This window comes from Leopardus geoffroyi, chromosome C1 (genome assembly GCF_018350155.1).
Source record: "Leopardus geoffroyi isolate Oge1 chromosome C1, O.geoffroyi_Oge1_pat1.0, whole genome shotgun sequence".
NCBI lineage: Eukaryota > Metazoa > Chordata > Mammalia > Carnivora > Felidae > Leopardus > Leopardus geoffroyi.
In genome coordinates this window covers 27,119,341-27,143,097 of record NC_059328.1, presented here as the reverse complement: position 1 = coordinate 27,143,097, position 23,757 = coordinate 27,119,341, and the positions used below count along the sequence as shown (strand labels likewise).

Below are 23,757 nucleotides of genomic sequence, written 5' to 3'. Positions count from 1 at the left end.
ACGTAACCTGGACCTTACCTTGTCCAATAAAAAAGTATATTATATGCAAACCAAATATATTTCAAAGAAGGCTACACACCAAAAAGATAAGACTGGGTATCTCTGGGAAATGCATTATTTTTCTTCTTTGTGTATTTTCAAAATATTATTCAAAAACATAAATCATATTTGAAATAAAAATGTCATGCCCACAAGCATGTATTTCAAATGCATGAAGAGAAATACGCTATTTACAAAACTCTATAACCGGGTTTTTAATAACATTCATTTGACAAATCCTATTTATATGTAAAGTACATCAATTAAGCTAATAATAAGATCTTAGTATTTATACTGCGGCATTTTCATAAGTAAGTACTACCAAAAAACGTAGGTCCTCCTGAAATGAACAAAGACATCGGGGTTAGATACAGTCATGTACCTGCTTATACGCCGTGACACATGCTGAACTACAGAACTTCTTAGACTGGCCCTCTATCTGAAGCACGTGGCACTGCCCAGAGCCACTGTAGCAGTAGCCCCCACAGTTCTCACAACAGTTCATGGTGAGGTTGTTGGCAGAGCGAAACTTAGAGAAGCAGGCATCACTGCAAAGTTTATGTACCACATTCTGGTAATTAACTTCATGTCGAATCTAGGAATTAAAAAACAACAAACAAATCACAAGCACAGACCATCAAAAGCTGTTCTTGGGGTGCCTGGGTGGCTCAATAGGCTGAACGTCTGACTCTTGGTATTGGCTCAGGTCATAAGCTCAAGGGATCAAGCCCCTCATCGGGCTCTGGGCTGACAGCACGGAGCCTGATTGAGATTCTCTGTCTCCCTCTCTCTCTCTCAAAAGAAACAAACATTAAAAAAAAAAAATCTGTTTTAAGCACAAATATTAGATTTTCCCCCCACACACCCCAATAAAGTAAAAAGATGACTTACAACAGCATTCTTCTGACACATGCTGCATTTGGTTGAAATGCTATTCGTATTTATGGTGACAACAGGTTTCCTTTTCAGTTCGTATGTTGACAGACATGACTGACTGCAAAAATCTTTACTAGCTGTGGTATTTTCAAACTGGGCACTGATCACATCCTTTGGATTTAAAATGTCTCTAAAAATGATAACAAAGATAAAATAAGCCACAGTATCATTTGTATTTTTCCTTTTTTGTGAGTTAATAAGTAACACAGAGGCCATTACAGGTGTATGGAAAGGGCACTGTTACTTAAATGAGAAAGCCTCAGTTTTCCTGGATAAATTGATAAATTGCTCTGATCCTTAAGTTCTGTTCCATAAAACAGAACTTCTAACACATGACTTATTTCATAGAACTGTTGTGATGATTAATATACTATATTTTAAGACTAACAGACTACACATCAAACAGTTATCATTCATTATCTCTAGTAGGTGGGATTATAAGAGATAGGAATTTTCTTTTTTAGGCTCTTCTATATTTTCAAAATACTCTTTAAAAATAATTAAAACTATTTTTAATTTTACATACACTTGAAAAATCAAAAAAGAAAAAAAACAAAACACTATCATTTAAGAGTAAAAATACAGGGCCGCCTGGCTGGCTCAGTCAGTACAACATGCAACTCTTGATCTCAGGGTTGTGAGTTCAAGACCCACGTTGGGTGTAGAGATTATTTAAATAAAACCTTTAATGAATCAATGAATGAATGAATGAATGAGCTACAAAGTGTATATTCTAGCATGGTTATACAAAATAGAGTATTTCCATATCTAAATAATTTAATTTACAAGTATTAGTAGCAAAGGCAATGAATATTAAAACCTTTAAAGGCTCCCTACCACTCCACCCTTTATCTTACCCCTAAACCACTGTTCCTAAATAGTAGTTTATCAGATAGTTTAAGTGTAAAGCACTTTAAAAGCCAATGGGAAAACAATGCCTTGATGAAATTTTCCAAATAGTGTCTCTCTCTCATGAATACACATACACATAATAGTATATAAGCCATTATATTCATTCTTGCAACTTAAATTATACGAATAGAGCACTTTTTAGAAAAGATGACAAATATCTCTGATTCAATAAAAGATAATAGTAAACATAATGGGAATCATCACCAGGAACACCTCATATGCTGTAATGTATAACTTCATACCTCATCTTCTATACTTAGTAGCTCCAGGAACCTCTAGTTTCTGCATTTTTTTTTTTTTTTTTTGCCTTCACAGTTATTTTTTAAGTAGATTTTAATATATTTCATTTATAGGGGTATTTACTGAGCACTTATATTGAGCCAGCCACTAGCTACATCCTGTATAAAAATATGGTACAAGCATGCACTAAAGGCGCTCACACTATATTGGGACAAACAGACAAATGACATAAAATGCCATAACAGAAGCATTCTTAAAATATAAAAGTGAACTAATTATGAAAAAATATAACGCACAACAGAAAGAGAAATGAAGAAACAATTATTTCAGACAATATGTAACATGAAAGGCTATTTTTGCTATGTCTTAAATAGGAGTTTTCCAGAAGGTTAAGGAAATAAGAATTGAGGAGCAGCACTGATCAAAGCAAAAGAGTATAAAAGTAGGTATTTCTCACTCGCCTTAGTATGCTTAGCATCCAACTACATTACATCTTATCATAGATTTTATCTGATTCCAAACAGTAAAAATTCAGAAATGATACAGACAATCCCAAAATAGTTACTTCTCTATCATTGTATCAAGTAATTTTATCTAAAAGCATTAAAAAAATTACCCTCCAAATTACCTCTTTTAAGTAGGATTTTGAAACAGATTTTTAAAAACTAAGCGTTAGGTCCTTATTACTAAGGAAACCTGAAAATTAAATGATGATTAGCTAAAATATATTCAGAATTTAGGTTAAATTCAAGATGCTAAGAAATATGGTTAATAAAAGATTAAGAAAAATAAAACGTAATTCAAAGAGCTAATGAGGTTTTTTTTGTTTGTTTGTTTTTTTTAATCTTCCTAAGTGCTGCTGCTAGATCTCTACTGGTCTATAAAAATAGCAGTGGCTATCAGGATGGAAATCTTTTCTAGCTCCACCCATTCAAATTAAATTGAAATCCTTCTTGGGCTCCTTCAAGGGATTAACTTACAAATTAAACCTGTTTGATTATATGGAGTGGCAGGGGCAGGCGATGCATTTGCCAAAATTAACCAGTTATGTGACACAGAGGAACTCTTTTAATTTCTTTGAATCCAATTTCCTTATACTTAAGGTACGATCCAATTCAACAATATTATAGTCAGATAAATCAGACCATCCTATACTTCTGCAGTCTGACTGTGTAAGAGGAAAACAAGGGGAGGAATGGTTAAGTGGTAAAAAGGAGATAAAAGAGTAGTTCAGGAATAAAACAAAATGCAAGGAAAAACAAGACTGATCAGTGGTTGAGGACTGAGCAACAATAGGAAAGATATCCTGTAAAATGAGAAGGGGAGAAAAGAAAGAAAATGGAGAAGATCAGGCAGGTAAGGAGTACCTGAAAGGACAGTAAGAGGCAAATGGAAAAGAACGAGGGATTTAAAAAAAAAAAAAACAAAAAAGGATAATAGAATATGTGAATGAAGAGGTAGAACAGTTAAGAGTCAAGAAATGACAGGATGAAAAAATGGAAGATTTATGGATAAGACCAAACATAACAAAAGAGAAATGCAATCTTAAAGGATAACCAAACTACATAAGATCAAGATAGGTAAGATATGATATGTAGGTAAAAATGACCTAAAATAAAAATATGTATGCACAAGAATTTAAAAACAAAGAAAGAGGGCACACATCTTAAAACTTCTATGGGTTTCTGGGATGCCTGGGTGGCTCAATCAGTTAAGCATCCAACTCTTGATTTCGGCTTAGGTCATGATTTCATGGTTTGGTTCATGGGTTTGCACCCTGCACTGGGCTACCCACTGACAGTGCAGACGCTGCTTGGGATTCTCTCTCTGCCTCTCCCTGCTCACACTGTCTCTCTCAAAATAAATAAAAAACAAAACAAAAAAACAAAAACCCCTTCTGTGAGTTTTCTAAGGTCATTTTGAAATTCACTGATAACATCTCTGAACTATCTAGGGCTATTATTATGAAAGAAGAAATAGAATCAAAATTTCAGAAAGTGCCTATCACTAAAGTAGAATTAAATAAAGAAGCATAAAAGGAAGTTATATGAAATTGTCTCATGGCAAAACAGAAAACAGGAAAAAAAAACCCTATAAATATAATTTTCAGGTTGACTTAATCTTAGAATCTGATGATGAATATACTAGAATATAGAAAAGAGGTACACACTTTCAAAAGCATGCTTTATAATTCAAACAGTATAAATAAAGATCTATTTTTGCTAAATCAAACATGAAACATAAAGGGAAGCCCACATAACTAACTTCCAAAAAGACTTCTAACCACATTCAAATTTCTTTCAAGTCTCTAAAATGCCTTTTTTCATTTAAACCAGAAGAGGGAGCATCTTTTTTCCCTTTCCAGAGAAAGGGAAGGATCCACGTAAGGCACTATAAACACAAATATCTAAACTAATAAATCATGGTTTGAACAGTTTAATAACAGGCCAAAGTGTTTCAGAATGAGAGCATTATTCATCTTTTTCTGACCTATTTAAACAGTTTTAACAATCACGTTACCAAATCAGCCAAAATTAGTTCACATTCTTCAAATATATCAGGATGATCTCATCAAGGTCTAAGGTCATATTCTTTTGATATTAAACACTGAAATGGTACCTCTGAGGCAGTTCAGAGATATTGGGAAGATAAAAATATATATTGGAGTCCTTTTTTCTTTTTTTTACACTGGAGTACTTTTAAAGATAAGAAAGGTATTAAATGAATTCCAATTAGATAACAGGATACATAACTTTAAATATTTTTGGATTTCAGTATCTATTACCTACAAATAAAATATTGTGGTATTATATGACTTAAGTGGTGTAGTTTTTGTTTTATGAAGCATCTCAACTAACATGGATGGGAAAGGCTGGTTTCAAAAACATCTCAATATATAAAAGGCACATTATTTATAATTAAAATAAGCTGAGCACCTAAGATCCAGAAAAACTGAAAGCAACAACATACTGTGGCAATTACCAAAAAATATGGAAATGTAGAAAACTAAACAATACACAGATAAGAATGAAGTGTTTTAAAAGGAAACAGAAGATAATTTAGAATTCTGCTATACTTTGAGCAACTTGAACAAGTTTTCTTGGTGGGAGGAGGTGGTGGGCGGGCAGGTGGAACTGTATATCCAGTGAGGCACAGTGTAGAACAGAAGAGCTGAGTCGACCCTTTCCTCTGGTAAGCAGTTTGCCCCTTCTGGAGGATTTTTTTACAACCAGAACAGGAAACTCGAACAGCTGTGGCTGGAACTGAAGGAAGCATTTTATTCATGCCAGATGACGCCAGTGAAGGCTGAAAGCCAGTAGTCAACTGTGGAGCTTAAAAAAAATTAAAAGAAAAATGTTTTACTTTTCATCATGAATTTTATGTATATATCCTTTCTTCCTCTTCCATAACCAGTCTTGAAACCCCAAACTAATTATCCAATATAAATGACAGCCATCCTAAATGAGCAGAGAACTGCCTAGCTTACTAATACAAGTAGATACTTCCTCTCACTCATACTGGTCAGAATAAATAAACATGATTCATTTACTCAATTCTGTTTCTTACCAAGAGGACTGCCACTGACTGAAAACACAGCACTAATTTTCAGTTCCCCTTCTTGAGTTTTTTGCTGTTGGCCATGACTATACTCCTTTAAAAAAGAAAATAAATAAATAAATATTTAGAGAAAAGAATAAATATAAAATATCTAAAGAAATCCAGACATTCAATAAGTTTTGTTTTGGCTACATGGGTGGGAAGGTGGGGAGGGGAATTTATACTACATTACCATTAATAAGAAATAATAGCAAGCAAACTATAATTGCAATAAGGGTATAATAGGTTTGTATATGCTGAGAAAGAAACAAACAAAAAAAAAAATGAAGGAAGCTACCCAATTAGCCTTGTAGCACTACCAGATATTTAAATTATTTTTGACAATTATTATTACAGTATTTTAAGTTGCTGTTTATCTATTATAAAAGTAATACACAAACTATATTTTGTATTGTAAAACTATACAAAATTTAGACAAGCAGAAATAAGGAAAAATTCTAATCATATTTCTATCACACCAAAACAACCACCATTTTCTCTTGGTATATTTCTTTCCAGTCTTTTCCCCTCCTGTAGTCAGAGATTTTATTTCTCTACATAGTTGTAATTAAACTGAATATATCATTCTAGTAAAATGATTTCTTGATCACTTGAGTCAGTGAAACATTTGCATATTATTACATTTTACTCCAAAATCACTTCAAGTGGCTAAATGTCCGTGTTTTTTAAGTTGGAGTCCAAGAATCCCTGAGGTCTACAGACGTACTGTAGGGAGTCTGAGAATTCTAAGAGAATATTTTTAAAAACTGCATCTATTTCAATGACTTTTTTGGTAAATGTAAACTTATTTTTAGTCATGAATAACCACATATAACGGAGTTATACTACAAGTTTTCAGTGCTGTTATTTGCTTTAACAATTCTATTATTGCACTGTGAAAACTCTAAGTGCCAGATTTAACTTTTATTTTGATTAATTGCTAATCACACTGAAATGTGCGAAACCCCAGCAGATCTCTTATTCTTGGAATTCTCAGGCAACTCCAAAATATCCCCCTTTTTTTGTGGTTAAGAGGTATCTGGTACATTACTCAAGTTTGAGAAGTACTGATAGATGTGTATTATTTAATAGATATACCAGATTACACAGGGATCGAACTGGGATAGGGTGAGTGAGGCATTTGCCTCAGGCACAAAGTTAAGGTACCAAAAATCTCAGTAATCAAGATAAATTAGTGTTTCAATGTGGCATTTTTAAAAATGAAAAAATGCAAAATCCATGAACAAAATAACAAAACTTAAATAAATAAAGACAGGATCAGTATTACTGATTTTTCCTTTGGCCTCAGTCTCCAATTTGATGGCCCTGCATAACACTATGAGATTATATGACCATAACCCAATGTCAGTCAGTCCATTTGTTTCCTCACATTTGGTATAATTAGAAATGCCATGATGAATATCTTAAGTGAATATTCATACTCTCATACTTAGCATTATCTTCTAAGGAAAGGATTCTTGAAGTGAAATTACTAGGTAAAAAGGCACACAGTAAATGTTCTTGATACACAATGACAGGTTGTTGTTTTTAAACTTCTGATTAGATTTATTCTAGCAATTTGTGAAAAGCCATTGAAGTCTTTCCCCACTATTTCATTTCAATCTGCAATTCTTTTTGTAATATCCACTTACAAAAAAGCATTATAATATAACAATATTAACCCTGTATAGCATGTTATCAACATTTCCTCAATATGTACTTTTAAAACTTTTTATAAAGTTTCCATTTCTATGCCAAAAATCTAGTTTTTACCTTCGTGACTCCTTCGATTCTTATAAAGTTCTACTTCCAAAATAAAACACTAAGAAAATGGTTTCATTGTTTGTAAAACAGTCCTTTCATCCAGAGGTCAGCAAACTTTATCTGCGAAGGGCCAGATACTAAATATTTTTTTTATTTTGGAGGCCATACTACCACAACTACTCAACTCTGTCCTGGTAGAGCAGAAACACCCATAGGTAATATGTAAATGAAATGAATGTGGCAATGATCCAATAAAACTTCATTTACAAAAACAGTGTGCAGAAAAACAAAAACAAAACAGAAACACAGAAAGCAGGCTGGATTTGGCATGCTGCTGCTAATTTGCACAATCCCTAATTTAATCCATCTGGAATTTATTTATTTTGATGTTTAAAGGACTAGTTTTTCTTTCTCTGAGTAGTGAATTCCTTCCATTCACTGTTAACAGATCAGATTGCTTTGAAAATGTCTCTTTTGTGGCAATCTATTCTGTATCATTATCAGCCGTATTTTTTTTTTAAATAAAGTCTACCCCCAGCATGGGGCCCAAACTCAAGGCCCCAAGATCAAGAGTCACATGCTCCACCAACTGAGCCAGCCTATTTTTAGGATATCACACTATCCTAATAAACGTAATCATGAGAGGTTTAACCATTTATACAATAGTCCACCACTATCAACCTATATTTTTAGAACACATGTCTAATGTTTGTGTGGATGCCTATTCTTCAAAACATTAGAACCTACGGATATTGTCATCAGAACTGTTATCAAAACTGTATCTTAATTTGGGAATAACTAATATCTTACATTTTTTTAAAAGTCTCTCCATTCTATCAAATTGTCTTTCACCTGACATAAGTACTTTCTAGTTGCTTTGCCAAGGGAAATACCAAATATTTTCATCATATTCTCTGAGAAACAAGTGATTTACAGAAATATTGCTATCTTTCATATAACTAAAATTCAACTAGCTACTCCACTATACTTTCATGAACTCTATTAATTCTCTAATAAAGATCCTTACCAGTAAACGATGACAATTTTGTCTCCCCTTTTCCATTATTTCTTCTAATTTCTTTAACATGTACTGGGTCGAAAATCCAACAAGAGTTAAATAATAATGCTGACATCAGTAATTTGTGTTCTTTTAGTAATTATTAACAGGTTTCCATCATTTTACTCTTAAATTCAATGATTGTTATTGATCTGAAGTAGATATTTCCTTACCATGACCAAGAGAGTATCTATTACAAGAAATGCACAGTAAATTACGTGAGATGTCTTTCTGCATCTATCTATCCAGTCTTATTTGACCAGTTGAAATTATGTATTAAAAGATTTCCTAACATTGGCTCATCCTGACATTCCTACATTATATAGTATATTAAAGCAAATTTCAAGTAAAAAAAACTTTTTTTAATCTCAGAAAACTCCCGAAAAAATCAATACTTATTGACATACTTTAATGGTCTCCAGTCAGCTCTTTTTCACTGTTTATGACAATTATTCCAAACTTCTGATACGTTCCTTAAGCCTCAAGTACATATTACTTATATACTATAGTAAAATAAGTATATCTTAAGTACTCTACTTATAGACCGCACAACGCCTTCAAGGCAGAATCATGTTTATGTTAGTATCCCCCTAATAATGACTAACTTTACAAATATTTAATTATAAACAATGACTAATAACTTAAGTGAAAATCTGATGGCTTCAAAAGCTTTCAGAAGAAAAACAGGTTATCAAAACAAAACAAAAAAATCCTTTACCAATAGCTTTACCTTCCCTTTGTTTACCATAAAGGAAGAATTGTATCCATATCCCAAGACAATATTTTAGAAATGAAGAACCCAGTACCTATAGCCAAGTTAATCTGATATACCTTAAAAAAAGCCCAGCATTTAATTAATGCATTCTACTTTCTAAAACTCTATGACTCACTATTGTGAAAATTTATTTGCTTTCCCATCATAATCCATTTACTTTAACAAGAGATAAAATTAGCTCTTTTAATAAGAGGAAAAAGAAAAGAAAAAAATCATGACGTTAATGTAGTATTCACTGAATTTCCAATTTTTAGAACCAATTGAAAAGGGGAAAAGCAAAAATAGGGTCTCTGGCTCTTTAAATTTTCTATTTTAAAAACCTTCTCCAGGCAGTTTTAAACATTAAACAACTTTTATTTATATAAAGATTGTTAGGATAATAATAAAATGACCTTCATTATGGCCCCATAATGGTTCCTTCCAACCTTTATGAACTTCAGTTCTCTCCTCTACAAATGGAGTTAATACCACCTACTATGGCCTTCTTATACAGAAAGATGAGGCAACACACTACACACTGTATAGGTACACTGTACCTATAAAACACTACAGAAAATATAGTCACATGCACGAGGGATCTGAATAAAGAAATGAAACTGCAAGACCAAATGATATTATGCTGATAACAGAGGTAGGAGGATGACAACTGGTGACCCCAGAAAATCATTAACTGATGAAATAATCAAGAACAAATGGGTTGAGTCTTTAAATATATATACACACATTTCAGCACCCCAGGTGATTTGGAAAGTAGAGCAAGTATGGAAAGTAAAGAAATTAAGACCAAAATGAATTGTGTAAAAAGGAGAATTAGGAAGTGAGCTGAAAGTAAAATTACAAGTTAAGCAAAGAGAAAAGCCAAAGGAGGTTTTGATAAGGTGCCATGAACCAAAGCTATGATCTTATTAAATCATGACAAAAGTTACTACGGGTAACTGATAGTCAAAAGTAAAGCCTGACCACAACTGTAAAACCTATCAGTATTTTAAGAGAGTTAGGTTAATAGTACTGTTTTAGAAACTGTTAAAATAATATTAGGACTCCTTTCACCAGTCTATGGGAAATGTAAGAGTGAAAGCATTAGGCAGTACTGAACAGCAAAGAATACAGATTTCCAATGGTCACGGGAGAGAAATACCTAAAGGAAGAGGGCAATGAAGGAGAGGAAGTGGGGAGGGAAAGGGGAAGGGAAAGGGAACAGGAAGGAAAGATGAGGGAAAAGAAAAGAAAGACCAGGTATCTGTGTCTAACATAAGTTGCCCAGAGGGATATCTAGAAGAATTATGAAAAGGTCTGATCCTACAGAATTGGTGTGGCTGATACAATAGAAAGGATTTCTCAGAGAAAACCTAACTTTATCGGGGCACCTGGGTGGCTCAGTCGGTTAAGTGTCCGACTTCGGCTCAGGTCATGATCTCGCAGTTTGTGAGTTCAAGCCCCAGGTCGGGCTCTGTGCTGACAGCTCAGAGCCTGGAGCCTGCTTCAGATTCTGTGTCTCCTCCTCTCTCTGCCCCTCCCATGCTCATGCTCTGTCTCTGTCTCTTAATAATAAATAAACATTTTGTTTGGTTTGGTTTGGTTTGGTTTGGTTTTGAAAAACCTAGCTTTGGGGCGCCTGGGTGGCGCAGTCGGTTAAGCGTCCGACTTCAGCCAGGTCACGATCTCGCGGTCCGTGAGTTCGAGCCCCGCGTCAGGCTCTGGGCTGATGGCTCAGAGCCTGGAGCCTGTTTCCGATTCTGTGTCTCCCTCTCTCTCTGCCCCTCCCCCGTTCATGCTCTGTCTCTCTCTGTCCCAAAAATAAATAAACGTTGAAAAACCTAGCTTTATCTACTCACGTGCTCGGACTGCCCCGTTGTAGGGTCAGGGTAAAGAATGTCTCTGGACTGTACGCCCAGGACCTATACACATTCCTGCTTTGTTCTCAAGAGTCCAATCAATCAAGTGCTGGAACTTTTGAGGAATTTCTTCCCCAAAATCATGATGAAACTTCATAATCAGCATTTTATAACATATTACACTTTCAACAGTGTATAAACATGTAGTTGTTTATAACAATTCCATCCTATTGGTATCCCCCAACCACCGGAATTGCTGATTGCTTTCAAAAAAGTAATATAAATTATCCTTCCTGATGTTCCCTTTCCCTCAAGGTATTTGGTCTTTGCTATAACTGCCTTTTCATCCTAAAGGAAGTGTTACTGGGTCATATACAGAGAGAAAGTAATGCTTTTGGATCCCTGCCAGGATTATGATTTCTTATGAATGTCCCATGTCCACACTGGGGCATGTAAAGAGACAGGAAATCTTCCCTGTATACGGATGTGTTTGTAGTCTTCTGAGGCATGAACTTTCCCTAGGTTACCAAGATTATTTCTTTATCCCTAATACCAATATCAAGATCTCCATTTTGCCTGCTTCTGTTAACATGCTTTCAATCTACCTTGTATTTAACTATTTTCATATTCCTGCTCTGCCATCTTCTTTGTTACCTTCACACTCATAACCATCCAGTTCCTACAGCTTTATCATCACTACTCTATACTGCTACCTTCCACTGAGCACCAAGAAATTAACTGAACATCAATGTGACACATACAAAACATCTATTCTTACATCTTATTGTAAAACAGTGGTTCTCAACAGCAGACAATTTTGCCCACCCCCCAGGGGACATATGGCAATGTCTGCAGACACTTGGGAGGGTAGAGATACTATTGGTACCAAGAAGGTGGAGGCCAAGGATGTTGCTAAACAAATGTACTACACTGCATAGGACAGCCCCTCACAACAAAGAATTATCTGGACCAAAATGTCAATAGTGCCAAAGTTGGGAAACCGTGCTCAGAGACATGTGAATAAAAAAATCTCTTCCACAGAAGTCTCACACATTCAGCTCCCCAAAATAATAGAAACATATGGAAAGGGAACCTGTCTTTAGATCAACTATCATGTCGAGAAATAGCTAATTCATGCTATCTTTACTTCTCAGCCTCTGAATTCATGCCCTTTGTATAAAACATAGACCACCCTCAAATAATTGATTTTGTGTATTCATCCCTCAGTTCCCTTTGTACACTCCAAAATTATTACAGCACATAACTTTTTTCTTACATCCCAACTACTGTAATGTCATTAACTGTATAGGTATCTTCACTGATTTCAGAACTTCAGTTACAGGATCTCTGTAAATTTTTCCTCCAGAGCAATCTTCAATAGCAGAGCTGGGTCCTCCCTATTAATTATAGATCTCAAATTTGGAATCCCATTTCACCCATCAAAGCCTCCTTTACCTTCTACCCATTGATCAAATGAACTAGTTCTTCAATCAATTAACCCTTTCAAAGATAACCTGTCCATTACTTCCTCCCCCAAGAAACTTAAATCCACACATGGTGTGTACTTCATTATCAGTAATTGTGCAAGGCTTACTACCTTGTATAAACTCAATCACAACATAAACTCATAAAAACCATAAACCTTCAGCCATGTCTGCTGCATCAATCTCAAATCCTTGAAGACTCCCCTTCCCTAATCCTGCACTGAAATTGTAAAAATCATAGAACAGTGACATTAAGGAACAAAGAGGATTAAAATCCTAAATTACTACTCAGGAGAAGTTTCATGTAACTCTTGATTCCTTAGCATTACTCTCAGAAGATAATTCAAATTGCCTTAACCTTCATGAAGTCTCCTCTCACACTGTCAACAAACTACTTCACTTCTTAATCAAGAATTTCCTCTCTCAAATGAAGAATTCACGTGTGGAACAGAAAAGAAGGGGGGGAAAGTAAAGGTGAAATGTTTACTTGAGCATTGTCAGGTTCATCTTTAATTTTGTCTAGTAGTCCCTGCTGTGGTGCCATTGCTTTGTCATACTCATCATCCAAAGGTTCTTCTTTAATTCTAATATTTGATGCAAAGGAATTCCCCAGTTCCGAACCAATGGATTCTTTATTGGCAAATGGATAGCTGGAATCCTAAAACACAATATAAAGTATTAATAAATATTCAAATTTAAAGATTACTCCTCTTCAGGTGTTAACACCCAAAGATAAGCTCACTGGAAATGAAGAACTCTATGGATATGCATTAGAGTCCCTATGCCTAAAAGTAAATTGGTCTATGTCTAAATATCAAATACAAATAAAGAAACTAAGAGCTGAGGCTTCTCAGGACATCTTCAAAGATGTCCTTACCAAATAATAAAGCAAATTAAAAAAACAATCCGTGCTCTACCTAACACATATAGTTACAGTTTAGAAAATGACACAGAGAAAACTTTGACACTTGCCACAGTTACAGCAGTCTGCATACACACTGAAAACTTACCCTAAAGTTTGTTTCTGGGGTTTGTGGTAAATGGGTATGTAATGTTTCTTCAACTTGATTAGCTATTGAAAGAAAAAAAAAACAAAACAAACACATGTATATGAATAACAAATCTTATAAAGAGTGACCTAAAAAGCTATCATTCGATAATCACCTCTCTTGTCAAATAAAGATGCTTATTAGAGTGAAATGGGTCCCCAAAAATACCCAAAAGATAGTTTCACTCAAACAAAAGTCTAGCCCCACTTTCCTTTTAGCCTCACCTTACACATTTCCTTGCTCAAACCTAAATAATGTGGTTACCTTATTCACTATACTCTGCAAATTACTTGTGTTTGTTCCTCCCCATTTCTGCTTATATCATTCCAAGACCCCTCTATCCATCCATCCATCTATCTATCTATCTATCTATCTATCTATCTCTATACAGACTTCTGATTCTGCTCAGTTCAAAATTCACCTCTCCTCTATAAACCTTCCCTGGCCACTGAGTTAAAAAGCAGCTCTTTTCTAAGAATACCTAAAATACACTGTTTCAGTTACCTGAAAGAAATCTTCTTGTATGGCCTATGACAAATTCTTCTACCACTGTATTTAATTATAAATTAAATCTTACACTATTTAACTGGTCATTGATACTTCTACTACTTGACTTTTCCCTTCTACTATTAGACATTATGCTCCTTGGGCATAAATGCCCTCATAATTTATCCCCCATAGAGATATCAAAAATATAAATTTAATAATATATATTTAAAAATATAGTATACCCTGTTCAGCCTGGTACATAATGGATATGTAAATTAATTGCTCTTTTTAATAATACTGACCTAGTCTTTCTACTATATTTTTCCAGCATTGACAGAAGAAATGTAAGGGTTGATATATGGCACCTTGCTTTCCTTCACATCTATTGAGCATTTATTGAAATATTACAATTTTCACTGCACCAAGTTAGGCCCTAAGAATGCAAAGATGAATATGATACAATCTGGCCCTCAATAAACTACACTGGTAGGTACAACAAAACAAATATAGAAGTATAATAAGTATTATAAGTACTATAAATAATGAGGTATGAACAAAATGTTATGTAAATATAGAGAAGGAAACAATTCATTCTTCAGGTTGAGAGGTTAGAGATGACTACAGAGTAGAAGAGGTTTATGTGTTAGGCATTGTTGGATAAGAAGTACTTTATAGGCATATATACAAAGAAAGAAAAGGACATGCAGACAAACGGAACAGCAGAGGTAAAAGAAGGCAAAGAAACAAGAAAATATGTGACATATTCAAGAATGGAACTGAAGCTAAAGTATAGGGTACTCTGGGCAAAGAGGCTCAAGAAGGGCCTCAAGAAACCTCTAGAACATAAAAGAGAAATGTTATCAAATAGAAAAACCCTCCCTAATTTGGACTAATTGGTGGGACAGCAGTTTGAATTAGTGCTTACAGCACAAAGAAGTTAAATCCAACTTGAGGTTCCAATGTTCAACCAAAGAAAATGAACAGGTGACTTGAGTATCTTGCCTTCTCATCAAAATATTGCAACCAGGGGAGGGAGAAATGAGGTTTAGAACTATTTTTCAATCATTTTTACCATTACCAAAAGTTACTGGGAGAAATTCAGTCACTCTGCAAAGAACAAGGATAAAAGAAAAATGACAAGCTTACAAGGAATTTAACTGTTCATATTTTGTTTAGAATCAGAACTAATAAAAGCTATATTATTATCAGTACGTAGTTATTTATTGTGTTTTGTGGCTCTATTCCAACAATTATTACCTGCTTTATCAAAAAAACTGCTTTTCAACCTTGAATCCAACTCTTTATGGGGTTTATCCAATCGTTTTTCACGTTCATGATAAGTTAGGTCTCTATTTTTCTCCTTTCCAGAAAATGTCTCTTTGCTGTTTTCTCTTACTAGACTAAAATCTTTCCGTATTGATTTAAAGACAGAAACCTGATCAAACTGTTTAGGAAAGTCTTTTTTTAATTTATTTTGAATCTGTATTTCATTTTCATTGTCTGATTCATGCTGTGTGACTCTTCTCTCTACTTCCAAGCTATCATCAGTATGAATTGAAGAAACAAGATTGTCCTTTGAACTAAAATCCTGTTCATCCTCATTGTCACTACCAACGACTGGAATTCCTGCAAGATCCCCAGAGTTCAAAAAATAATCATCTTCATCCAGCAATGAATTTTCAGATCCTGTTTGATTCGGCATTCCATAAGACATGCTGTCAAGGGTAGGAGTTAAGTTGTGGTCTATATCTTCAGACATTTCTGTATCCATGATACCACCACCTTAAAAAGTAAAATACTGTTTAGACAAACGATAGTGCTAAAGATGACCACATTTATAAGGTCTGTCTGGTATTTAACCAAATATATAATTTCTCTTTTCAAACAAAATATAGATAATAATACCACAGCATTCAATGAGCAATTTGATATAGGTGTGATAGGACTATCCTAATGTGACAGATAAGGAAATAGGGATCTACAACTTGAGAAGCTATTTGAGGTTAGAAAGGAGGCAATGTGATGCAGAAAAAAAAGAGTACCAACTTCAGAAACAGACATATCTGTGCTGGAATCATAGTATGATCGCTAAAAATCTATGTGATCCTGAAAGGTAAACTCTCAGGTTTCTTTATTTGTAAAACAGTGTAATACTCACCTTAGAGATTAATTTGTGGTGAGGATTAATGATACTATGTATAAAAGGCCTATTAACACAGTGACTAACAAACAGAAGAGAATAGAAAACTTCATTTAATTACTACAGTGATTATTCTGGGGAACTGAGATTAGAACACAGGTCTCTGCTCTTAAAGTCTCACTATCTCTGTACTAACTCTAATAAACACAGCAGTTAATGTTTACAATGCTAAATATTTAAACATAAAGAATAAAATGTATCCAAGCCAGAAAAAATTTAAAAACTATTTACCGTTTGAAACTACAATGCTCACATCTCTTCCATTCCAAAATAAAATTTAAAAAACCTCCCAGCTCTCATTTCACCTTCCCTTAACAGTCAAACCTCTAGAAAAAAAGTCTACATTGGTTTATTTCTACTTCATCTCCCAGTTATTAATCCTCCAAACTTAATGCAACCTGGGTCCCAACTTCTCATTGGAACTGCTCTCATTAAGATCATCAAGAATTTCCTAATGGTCAAATCCAATTGATTTTTTTCAATCCCTATGTGGCATATATGTCCTGAATAAAAGGCCTTTGGTTTCTTTGACACTATACTTCTTCCTACCTTTCTAATTAGTCTATTAATTTATTTCATATTCCTCTTCCTCTGTTTATGCTCTCAATATTCCAATTCTCTTATTTTATACACTCAGACTATTTTACTCACCACCATAGCTTTCACCATTGCTGTGAATTTCCTAAGCACTTTCTTCCAAGATTCAGATCTCCATATTCAACAAGCTCCTATAAGTCCCTAGGGATCTCCAACTTAGTACTTTTAAAACCAAGTTCATCATGTTCCCATTCCAAGCATACTCTTCTTGTATTTCCGTCACCTGATTAACAGCATCAGCAAGCCAGCAGTTTGCTCATGAAAAGAGAAATCAGTCCAATTCTCTTTCCCTCTGGACAAATTCTGTAAACTGTCCTACTTAATATCTCTCGAATCCATCTCCTCCACAAGGCACCACTCTAACACTCCACATCTCTTACTGTGAACACTGTACTAATTAAATCTACATGGACATCTAGGAAGCAATCATATTCTTACAAACCCTACCCCTAAACCACATTTAATTGATCCATGAGCAGGCAAACTGAACCTAATAAAAACACAGAATGAAGCAAAGACTAAAAATATTGGTGGTACCAACAGCCTTGTTTTTATTTGTTCCTGAAGCCCAGATCAACTGTTTGTGAGACTGGTTGGTTCTTCAAGTCATTCCCTGGATTCCATGATCCAGGATAAATTCCTTTTTTTGTTTAAGTTTGTTTGAGTTGGATTACTTATAATCAAATCCTAAGTGACACAAAGTCTAAATAAAAGCATTCCTCAAGTTGCCCCCCTCCAGAAAGACACTAGATTATCTTTCTAAACCATAAATCATTCCATATTATATCCCTTGAAATCTTTCCACAGCTTCCTACTGCCTAAAGTACTCATTCATTCAGCATGTATTTATTAGGAAACCACTCTGTGGTTAAGTATTGTGATAAGTTCAAGGGATAAAATGATTAAAAAGATAGCTATGGTTCCCCCTCCTCAAGAACTAGGAAGACAAACAGAATAATAAAACAAGAAAATCATCATTTACTTAATTAAATAATAATCAAACAATAGGTGCTAAAATCTTAGGAATGTCTACAGCTTACATTCACATAGTATATATATAACACAGAGAGAGCAGCAGGGAGGAATCAGAGAGCATGCACTACATTATAGATATTCAATATACTATTCCTTCAATTGTTCTATGTACTTGAAAATTCTTACAGTAATAGAAAGTTAAGGAGAAAATATAAATAAAGAAGTGTAGGGTGTTGCACACACACATGCATATGGTGTGATAAATCTACCAGACTGTAAGCAACTAAAGGCCAGGGATAGAGTCTTCTCTACACAATACTTCATCCTTAGTACCAGGCCATACAGCACATGCTCAGTAACTGTTTCATGAATGAATACGCCTTTCATGTGGTCAGCAGCTTAATCTAAATTTTACAGTATATGAGAAGTAAACACTAAAAAGTAATATTGCAAGCAATTTTCAAAACCTCTGCATTTAAATTCAGGATATGTTATTGAGAGAAAAGGCTAGCCACTTGGAAAAAGTAGATCCTTAACTCCTATCAAAATAATTTCCAGGGGCGCCTGGGTGGCGCAGTCGGTTAAGCGTCCGACTTCAGCCAGGTCACGATCTCGCGGTCCGTGAGTTCGAGCCCCGCGTCAGGCTCTGGGCTGATGGCTCAGAGCCTGGAGCCTGTTTCCGATTCTGTGTCTCCCTCTCTCTCTGCCCCTCCCCCGTTCATGCTCTGTCTCTCTCTGTCCCAAAAATAAATAAACGTTGAAAAAAAAAATTAAAAAAAAAAATAATTTCCAGATGTTTTCAAAGTTTAAACATAAAAAATAAAACACTAATATAAAAAATATGGAAAAATTATTTTTAAGTCTTAATAAAGTGGGGAAAAGCCTTTCTAAAAATGACACAAAATCTAGAATAAAAGACTAATTTATTGAGTAAAACAATAACAGGTCAAATGTGACCCAAAAACTGCTACAGAGAAGACACAAACCAAACCAGAGATTAAAGATTAACCAGCTAAAAAGATTTTATTGTATTTGATATCACAAAGGGTCATTTTGGATACAGATAAGATTCGTATGCCTCAATAAAAATACAAACAACCAAATACATGTACAAAAGAAAAGGATTTGAACAAACATTCCAGGAAAGGACACATGAAGGATGAACTTTGCTCATAAGTGAAATGAAAATTAATAATGCAGTGAGATACCATGTTCACAAGCAGGTTGGTAAGGACAAAAGGTTTTGATAACAGCCTGACAGCCAAAGCTGCCAGAACTATGGCCCAAGGCCAAAACATATATACAAAAAAAAAAAAAAAAAAAAACTTGTAACATGGACCATATGTGAGCTGCAAAGCCTAAAATATTTACTCTAGCCCTTGAAAGAAGAAAAGTTCGCCAACTGCTACAGTCAAATACTACTGGTAGGAATATAAACTGGTACAACTCTAATAAAGAATAGACGGTGATATTTATGATACTTTAAATACACATACCTCTTGAGCCAGCATTTCAACTTCTAAGATTTTATTCTAGAGATATAATATTCTTTTTATTTTTTAATTCGACCATAGTTAATATACAGCATTTTATTAGTTCTAAATCTTGCAAGGGAACTATGAAAAAAGAACAGTTACAGCAGCAAAGTCTGGAAACAGCCTCTCTATTCATCAGTGAGACTAAATTATAGTACATACCTACAACAGAGCATTATGCAGTTATAAAAAAAGAATGAGGTAGCTTTATATGAATTTCCAAGGTTAATTAAGTTAAAATACCTAAATGACAAAGAATAAATACATAGGCTATCACTAATGTATTTTTTAAAATTTATGAGTATAAAAAATATCTTCCATTGATCTTCTATGAAAATCATAACTGGGTAGCTAGAAGACAGAAACACAACTTTTCAAAGCATATTTTTTATATATTTTGAGTTTTGAAGCACATGTATCTATTGTTTATTGAAAACAAATTTTTTATCCTTATTTGAAAATGCACTTGAGATTTAAAGCTTTTTCAGAGATGGCAATTTCTAACAAAGCATCTAATTTGAATTTGAAATTTTGCTAGTGGGGTGCCTAGGTGGCTCAGTTGCTCAAGCGTCTGGGTAAATGTCTAACTCTTGATTTCAGCTCAGGTCATGATGCAGCAGTTCATGAGTTTTAGCCCTGCATCAGGCTCCACGCTGTCAGTGTGGAGTCTGCTTGGGATTCTCTTTCTCTCCTTTCTCTCTTTGCCCCTCCCTCACTCGCTCTCTCTCAAAAATAAACTTAAAAGATTTTTTAAATGAAATTTTGCTTGTTACCCACAAGAAATATACAGGCTGAACAAATCTTAATGTAAGTACTAGTTACATTAAGATACATAATTAACAGGGTGCCTGGGTGGCTCAGTTGATTAAACCTCCGACTTTGGCTCAGCTCATGATCTCTCAGCCCATGAGTTTGACTCCACGTCGGGCTCTGTGCTGACAGCTCAGAGCCTGGAGCCTGCTTCAGATTCTGTGTCTCCCTCTCTCTCTGCCCCTCTCTTACTTGTGCTCTCTCTCTCAAAAATAAGAAACATTAAAAACAATTTTTTTAACAGATAAATAATCAACCAGACAAGAATTCTCATCCTTGAGGCCCATTTAATCAAACAAAAGAAATAGCTCCTGTTTCTCAAAGCCTAGATCTACAAAACAAAGCAGGACACTGCATTTACTGGGGATCCCAGTAGCTAGTGAAACACTTGAAAGTACCAATTTCTCATGGAAGACTCCTGGCTGTTACACACTGTGAACAGGATTAGCATATGTGAGGAAAAGGAAGGACAAATGACTGGACCTGAATGAGTGAGAGGAAGAGTGCTAAAAAATGAGAAAAGAGAAAAAGCCAGAGAATAGGTCTATTACAAATTTGCAGACCATAGGGAAAAATGCAATATATTTAAGTGTGAAAGGAAGTCATTAAAAGATCCTGATGAGGATTAACATGATTTATATTTTACAAGGATCACCCTAGCTTCTATAGGACTCCTTTAAGACTGTTAAATGTTACAGGGAATGTGACGCCTAAGTGGCTCACAGTCAGTTAAGCGTCAAACTATGGCTCAGTTCTTGATCTCGTTGCTCCTGAGTTCAAGCTCTCCATCGGGCTCTGTGCTGACAGCTCGGAGCATGGAGCATGGAGCCTGCTGCAGATTCTGTCTCCCATCTCTCTCTGCCCCTCCCCCATTTTCTTGCTCTCTCAAATATAAAATAAAACATAAAATTTTTAATGTTAAGGGAATGAAGAATGGAATGGAAGTGGGAAGAACAATTAGAGGAGATTATTGCAATAATCCAAGGAAACATTGGTGGCTAAGGCCAGAATAGTAATGGTGGATGTAAAGGAGAAACAGTCTGATTTGGGTTTAGAGGCATTCCCTGATATATAAGAAGCTGGATATGAAAGAAGCAAAGGATAATACAACAGGGTATCATTGCTTGAGATGGGAACACTAAGACAGGAGCAGACAGGAAAGAGGTAACTTGGTTTTGGGCCTGTTAATTTTGAGAACTTTATTACATCTTCAACTGGAGATAATAAGATGGCAATTAGATATATTAATAAAGAGGAATTAAAAAGGAGACTCTTGCCAAGCAATGACATACATATTGGGGAGTCAATGAAGAGATGGCACTTAAAATTAATGCGACAAGATGAGATCACCTAGCAAATTTATTTACTACTGATGGAAGAGAGCTAAAGAGTCCTCTGCACCATTTGGAAATCTGATAGAAAGGAAGGAATAAGGAAAAGAGACTAAGATACAACAGCCAATGAGGCAAGAGGAAAACCAGGTGACTGATGTCAAACAAGCTATGTAAAGGAAGAATTTCAGCAAGGATAGACTGACCAACCAAAACAAACACTGCTGAGCTGACACAGAAGATGAAGACTGAGAAGGATCAGTAACATTTGCGAAGCTGAAATGATCTTCTAACTTGACAAGAGTATTATCAGTGAACAAATGAGTGTACAAGCTGGAGTGGGGTGATCCCAAAAGACAGAACTGAGGAACCTTAACTACAGACAACTCTCCGTAAGAGTTTTGCTCTAAATTAAAGAAAATGAGCAGAAACAGGGTTAAAATCTGCAGTGAGGTCTTTTTCCGACTTGCTATTTTTGTTTTGTTTTCCTCATTGTTTTACTTTTTGGTGAGGTGTTTTTTTGCTTGTTTTTATGATGGAGAATATTGCAGCTTGTAGTCTGCTTATGAGAATGATCCAACAAAGAGGGAACAACTAAGGAGTTTAAAAGGAAAATCTATGTGCAACAGTGGATGTGGTCAGTACATAAATAAACTTCCTCAGTACAAGAATGAAAGGAGTACATGTGTTAAATGCAAGTAAGTTGTAAGATTTTGTGAACGGAGAACAATGGTATGTTAAGCAGTTTTAAGTACAGTATTTGTATTCGACAATGAAAGCAAATTTCATGGTAGGTCAACTTTTACTCCAGGTCTTCCTGCTTAGGCTTTGCTTTAAGAGGCAGACTGATGTTTCTATACTATACCGAAGGATCATTTCAAGGCACAAACATCAACTAAGAAGTCCAATAAACACATAAATGAACACTGTGAAAGGGCTGTTAGCTACTCTCATTGCCAATACATTACTTGATTCCTCCCATACTTTTTTGTTTTTAATCAAAGCATAATTTTCAGATATTAAATAATATCAGTTATAATTTTAACTTTAGAAATCTTAGTTCTCAAACGATTCTGAAGTTGCTTTTCTCTCTTATATAAAATAAAGAATCAAAAAAGAAAAGAAAACATAAACTCTGAAGAATGCAAAACCAAGTAATAACAAGCATAAAAATGAGGTAATCTATGGGGTGCCTGGGTGGCTCAGTCGGTTAAGTGTCCAACTTTGGCTCAGGTCATGATCTCGTGGTTCACAGGTTTGAGCCCCACGTCAGGCTCTGTGCTGACAGCTCAGAGCCTGGAGCCTGCTTCATGGATTCTGTCTCCCTCTCTCTCTGTCCCTCCCCCACTCATACTCTGTCTCTCTCTGTCTCTGTCTCTCTCTCTCTCTCTCAAAAATAAATAAAACATTAAAAAAAAAATTTTTAAATGAGGTAATCTTGTTCATTTTAAGTGAGGTTCATTTTAAATAAAAGCTTACAACATTAGAATTTTGTCACTGATATATTTCTAAGATGATTTAGTGTTATTCAATAAAATGCAATTTGCTGAATAATAAAAGCCTCTTCGAACTAGATTAGGAATACAGTTGAATAGTTAAAACTCCAATAAAGCCAGGAATCATTAACAAATGAAACATACATGTCTTACACATTTATTTTTATTTGGGGTATATAAAAGCATACTGACCAACCATTTGAGGATCAACCAAATCTTGCAGAATGTGCATGTTAATTTGAGTTCTTTCTTGAACAAATTACACCCATAATGTAAACTCCATGACTGCAACTGTGGTTTCTTTAAAGTGGAATGACAAAATACAGACACCTGCACCTCCATGTTTTTACGGATTTACGTAGTAAGTATTTCCAAAGCATTCAAATTGTTCATAGAAACAAGTCACTTGGAGTGCATGGGTGGCTCAGTCAGTTAAGCATCCAACTCTTCATTTTGGCTCACATCAATGGTCTCATGGTTAGTAAGACTAAGTCCCATGTTAGGCTCTAAGCTGACACAGAGATTGGGATTCTCTCTCACTCTCAGCCCCTACCCCACTCAGCGTTCTCTCTATCTCTCTCAAAATAAGTAAATAAATATTTTAAAAAATTTAAAAGAAAGAAACAACTCACTTTC

General features: G+C 34.9%; 1 protein-coding gene across 8 annotated transcripts in view; it reads right to left on the bottom strand.

The window, feature by feature from the left end:
- The window catches only part of ZMYM4 (zinc finger MYM-type containing 4), a 148,926-nt gene that overhangs the window by 46,648 nt on the left and 78,521 nt on the right, over nucleotides 1-23,757 (bottom strand). For 4 of the 8 annotated variants that reach the window (XM_045476662.1, XM_045476660.1, XM_045476663.1 and 1 more), the window contains 8 exons: nucleotides 15,435-15,959; nucleotides 13,650-13,711; nucleotides 13,127-13,297; nucleotides 8,516-8,578; nucleotides 5,695-5,779; nucleotides 5,204-5,459; nucleotides 931-1,105; nucleotides 422-634 (listed from right to left, as the gene is read on the bottom strand). In XM_045476662.1, the coding sequence (XP_045332618.1) occupies nucleotides 422-634; nucleotides 931-1,105; nucleotides 5,204-5,459; nucleotides 5,695-5,779; nucleotides 8,516-8,578; nucleotides 13,127-13,297; nucleotides 13,650-13,711; nucleotides 15,435-15,948 (1,539 nt within the window). In that variant the 5' untranslated portion in view covers nucleotides 15,949-15,959. Of the gene's footprint in view, nucleotides 1-421; nucleotides 635-930; nucleotides 1,106-5,203; nucleotides 5,460-5,694; nucleotides 5,780-8,515; nucleotides 8,579-13,126; nucleotides 13,298-13,649; nucleotides 13,712-15,102; nucleotides 15,261-15,434; nucleotides 15,960-23,757 lie in introns of those variants that run through there. The other 4 variants (XM_045476667.1, XM_045476666.1, XM_045476665.1 and 1 more) reach the window with 3 other exon arrangements.